The 5,315-nt window shown below is 35.4% G+C and overlaps 1 protein-coding gene across 1 annotated transcript in view; it reads left to right on the forward strand.

Moving 5' to 3' along the window:
* Positions 1-4,847: 4,847 nt before the first annotated feature.
* LOC135638577 (trans-resveratrol di-O-methyltransferase-like) overlaps positions 4,848-5,315 on the forward strand; it is a 1,494-nt gene continuing 1,026 nt past the window's right edge. Inside the window, exon 1 of the mRNA XM_065151745.1 lies at positions 4,848-5,315. This exon is cut by the window's right edge and continues 350 nt beyond it. Within this exon, the coding sequence (XP_065007817.1) occupies positions 4,892-5,315 (424 nt within the window). The 5' untranslated portion in view covers positions 4,848-4,891.

Here is a 5,315-nt window from a genome sequence, read left to right on the forward strand (position 1 = left end):
ACAAGATTACAATAGAGTTTCTTTCCTTTTTACTCTCAATACTTGTGTATCTTAACTAGAGATGAGAGGGATAGTTATAGGCCTCAAGTTGATTCAAACTTGGAGTCTACAAATATCTCATCTCAGGATTCCTGGGTTCAGGCGGTACCACCGCCTGTGCTGGACGGTACCATCGCTAGTGTCAATCTAACATTGACACTACACTGGGTGGTACCATTGCTCAGTCTGGCAGTACCACTGCTTGGCAACCTGCCACTGGGCGGTACCATCGCTTGGCACCTTGCCAAGGGTGGTACCACCACCCAGACTGGCGATACCATCGCCTGACACAGTCTTGGAGATTGTGTCATGACGGTGTCATCTCTTTGGTCACTGTTTGGGCCTTTCATTGGGCCCAACATGATCCTTACATGGGCCCAATTGGCTCATAATTGGGTTGGCCCAAATCGAATCCTAATTACGTGCTAACTATAAAATCTAAGGCATACTTAAGCTAAATAAGTTCCTAGGTCTTGGTTTCTTCCGGCGAGCTTCAGGCGAGCTTCCGGCGAGCTTCCGGCGATCTTCCGGCGAACTTCCGACGATCTCCCGACAATGTTCCAACGGACCTCCGGTAAGCTCCTAGACTTCACGACAATCTTCTTAGCAAGTTCCGATGAGCTTCTTCTAGCAAGCTCTTGGACTTCTTGGCTGGTTCCTGCAGAACTTCTGACAAACGTTTGGACTTCCGACAAACTCTCGAACTCTCAATGAAATCGCGTTCTTGACTCCAGTACTTCATTTTGCTTTATACCTTACTATCGTAGTTAATCCTACACATGTAAAAACACATTTCGATCTAGACAATTATTACTAAGCTTGAATCCTGTTGTTCTGTATGTCATTGGTCCATCGACGCTTTATTTGATTCTTCGGCGCATCGTCCTCTCTTGCGACTTATTGTCCAATCGGCCAATTGACTCCACAACTCCGATATCCTTGATGCAATATCTGCTCTTCTTGGCCTAATGTCTGAATCCATGGCCCGAAGCCTTATGTTGATACGTCGACCAATCCTCTAACCCGACATCCAATCTTTTGACATGTTTTTCTTCCACCCAACATGATTCTTCCTACTTTAATTGTCTCATCCTGATCGAATTATCCTATGTCACTCAGAATACAAATAAAATCATAAATACTATCAATTGATTTAATCATCAAAATACGAGATTCAATAATCAATATATATTCTTTAGTAAAAAAAATGAAGAAACAACAACTATACAAAATGTTTTAGATGAGAAATATAATTAGTTGTTATGCAACCTCATCAAGTGGCATCTTATCTTTTTTCCTTTCATGACTAACGATAAAATTATCATCTCTAGCTAACTTCTTACCGATCTCAACTTCCTAACATAAATAATATTAGTATCGTTGAATGTAAAATCTTTGCTTATAAAACTATTAATTTTTAACAATAAATATAGTAATAAATGTTTTACTTTCTTGTCAATCATTCTAGCATAACTTTTTTTTCTGACTAAGACTCTAAAAACATAAGCTTCCGTAGCCGTTAAATTGATTACTTCAAGATAAGTTAATACAAAGATCATTACATAAGTAAGTAATATTTATTAAGTTGAAGTTGATAGTAACATCTATCCTTAAAATTTGAAAAGATAACAAAACTTGTCCTTTGATCTTTGTTTGTAAACTTTTTCAGGAATATTATTCAAATGATATGATATGGACCTTGTGTTATCATCCATCAAATCACTTTTCTAATTTCTCCATTTTAAATTGATTTATTATAGTATCCACTTAGTCATATTTGGAATTCGATAATAATCAAACTTTGCGTACAAAAGATATTATGAACATCAATAAATAAAATATACACTAATAGTTTAATATGTTATGATAGCTAATCTGAAAGTAATTAGTACCTCCACAACTTGCACTATCTTTTTTTTTCAACAAGTCTCACATCTATTTCCATGATTTCAAATTTGTTAGTGTCATCTCTGCATTTCTAGCGATTACGGCCAAAAACTCATCCAACAATCCCTCTTCAGAATCAACAAGCTGCTAGTTTGTATCTAATATAAAAACAATACGCCATCCAAGTGGTAAGTTTCATATATCAATTAGATGATTATAACACAGTATCTATCAATAAAAAACTGATAGTTAATTAATCTACAATTGTTAATTGTAGATTAGTTGACTACAATTAACAAATGATTAATGAAATAAATAAAAAAAAAAGTTAATTGATCTAGAACTACAATTAACAATTAACAATTCCTTTTTATCACAGTATCTATCAATACAAAAATGTTAATAAAAATATGACAAAGTTAAAATGATTAATTAGGTAGTTAATTAATCTACAATTGAGACTTGTGGTAGTCATTTCAAAAGCATCCTCTTAGCAATTCTCCCATCGCTTAGCATAGAGCTTGATTCAATTTGAAAATTTTCTAATACTTCCATTTACAACTAAGAAGAATGACAACCAAACACATGAAATACCAAAAATTTAAAATCAGATAAAATGCTTTACAAAATAAATCTAAAGACTTAATATACTCGATTACCAGGTCTATTAAGTCTAGTGTCCACAACTAAAAGTACCAAAGGTGATCTTCCTCCCTAAAACATCTTCAATGAGAACGAAGAGGGGAAATAAGACAACAGCATACATACGGCTACAGTTTTTTTTTTTTTTTTTTTTTGCGATTGATAAAAAAACATGATAATAGGTATAACCTAATACAATATTTATCAAAATGGTATCTATTATTCACATATAACAACAGTTTTCTAAAACTGCAACCACATTTGTGTAGTGTAAAATCATTCTTGTTGTAGTGAATAAATAGTTAAAATAATTCAAATTTTAAGTTCCGATCATCATTACATTACATGCATACCATCCCTTAGTTGCACAATTTATTTATACAATTATCATAATATTCTTCATAATCCAATACATTTAGTAAAATCAACGATTAAATATCGAAAATTACTCTTATACATGAAAATAATAATGTGTTAAATGTATGTATGGATCTATAAAAGTGCCATTTATTTTGACCCATTCAACCAGCCAACTGGAATCTGACATGCATCGATCACTTAAAACCAACAGTAATGAATCAGTTCTCCATGTAATCGATCATCATTAACGCCACTTCAATCGTCAATGGACCTGTCTCCTGACCTTAATGAATTCATCTGCGCACCTTAATGATAACTATTACGATGACTGCCCACATGTCATCTCAGATATCATTTACTAGGATTTGACAAACCGTATAACGGCAATACATAAAGGACACTAATCAATCTAAAACTTTCTTTATTATGGTATTCTCAATCTCCCTGTTTACTGAGATCTAAGTCACATATGAAAAATAATATCTTAATCTAATATAATAGGACTTAATTACATTCAAACTTCTAACTCTAATTAATTCCTGTTAAAACTGGCTTTGATTTATTTCTTAAGAAGTCAATTATCGTCAAGTCCAAAAGATCGTCTTGACGTGATGAACTTCAACAAGACAGTGACTACAAGTTAAAAGAGGACACAGATTACTATATACATATAGAAGACACGGTACCATGCAAATCAAATTCGGGTTATTTATTATTAAGAAATTTTGATTATTAAGAAAGAGCCCAAAATTGGCTGATTACTAGCCTAATTTTCATTGCTGACTCAAGATGTAATAGTTTGTGGAGGATATCAAAATAAATTTGAGCAAAATTCTATTAACAAGATTAGCCCTTTGCATTTGGAAGCAGGAATGGGTAATCTGAACGATTGTAACTTTATTCTACGAAGATAAAATCAAGAAACAATAGAGATAAAGCACTTTCACCGCTCGGCCTTTGTGTCAGTCTCTTGGTCGAATCAATCCAATAAGGTCCCATCCTGACATCCATTATTGATCCAAACTCATCTGCCCCTTTGGATTTGATCCCCGCCATTATTGGATTCCTACAAGCATGAGATGTCACTGTTCTTTTTTTTGAAGTACATCTGATACAAACTCGCGTGCTCATTTTAGCTTCTGTCCCCCGCATCATTGCATGCCTACAATCATCGACGTGTCACCGTTCGAGTATATCATTTCTTATTTCCAGATAGTCACAAAGCATCTGAACATGACGATATGAAGCCTCGAAAAACAAGACGAGATCAAATATATCTAATTTCACGTGGTCCACATGAGAAGTTTTATGATCCATTTTTTATTTTTTATTATAATATTTCCCACTCATAATGACCAAAAGAGGAGCCCACCAAATTGAATAGACATATATTTAGCATCAATGAAACGGGTACATAATAGTGGAGTAGGCGAGCGTAACACTTCGATTCCATTTGATTTACAGAAATTCTCAAAACGGTATTCAAACTTATTTAGTTTAAATTATTTTTGAATCTGATCCGGACTTAATCGAACCACCAAAAAAATTTGAACCGAAGTTCATTATGATTTTTTATTTTATTTTTAAACATTTTATATCTCAAATGTGCCAAATGATAAGTAATTGTAACACATCAGATTAATAATTAATGAATAGCAGAACTTAACTTTCACGGTCTAAAAAAAAACTGATTCTTTTTTTGTTTGTTTCAGTTTATTTACATATAGGATCCTCCAATCGTTTTTTTGAACGAAGAATACCTTTGTAAGCATGAGAAGAAGATATAGGCAAATATTTCCTAATGACCTTGTTTGTCGTGTTGCAATAGTGTTCATGTTTTGGTGGAGGTTGTCGAGGGAGAAGACTAATTGCAAAGATGGCCTTTCATTTCTTCCTCTCTCTCTATATATATGGCAGTTGCCTGACACTGATTCCACAGTACAAGTTGGAGATTCGGTATACGATGGGATCGTTCCTTGAAGAGTTTGGAGCGAGGGAGCTCTGGCAGGCTCACGCCCATGTATGGAAGCACACGTTGAGCTATGCCAGATCCATGTGTCTCAAGTGTGCTATAGAGCTGGGCATAGCAGACATCATCCACAGGCATGGCAAACCCATCACTCACTCCCAGCTGGAGACTGAGCTACGCATTCCCCCAGCAAGAAGCGCCTGCTTCCGGCGGCTCATGCGCCTGCTGGTCCACCTGGAATACTTTTCTCAGATCTCGGAATCCGAGAATGAGAAGACTTTGTTCGGCCTCACTGCAATGTCTGCCCTCATCATGAAGGAGAAGGTGGAGGGTATTTCCCCGTTGCTGCTCTTTATGCTGGACCAAGCATTGCTGTCTCCCTGGCAAAGTGTTGGCAGATGGCTTAAGGGGGACGAAG

This window comes from Musa acuminata, chromosome BXJ3-5, assembly GCF_036884655.1.
Source record: "Musa acuminata AAA Group cultivar baxijiao chromosome BXJ3-5, Cavendish_Baxijiao_AAA, whole genome shotgun sequence".
NCBI lineage: Eukaryota > Viridiplantae > Streptophyta > Magnoliopsida > Zingiberales > Musaceae > Musa > Musa acuminata.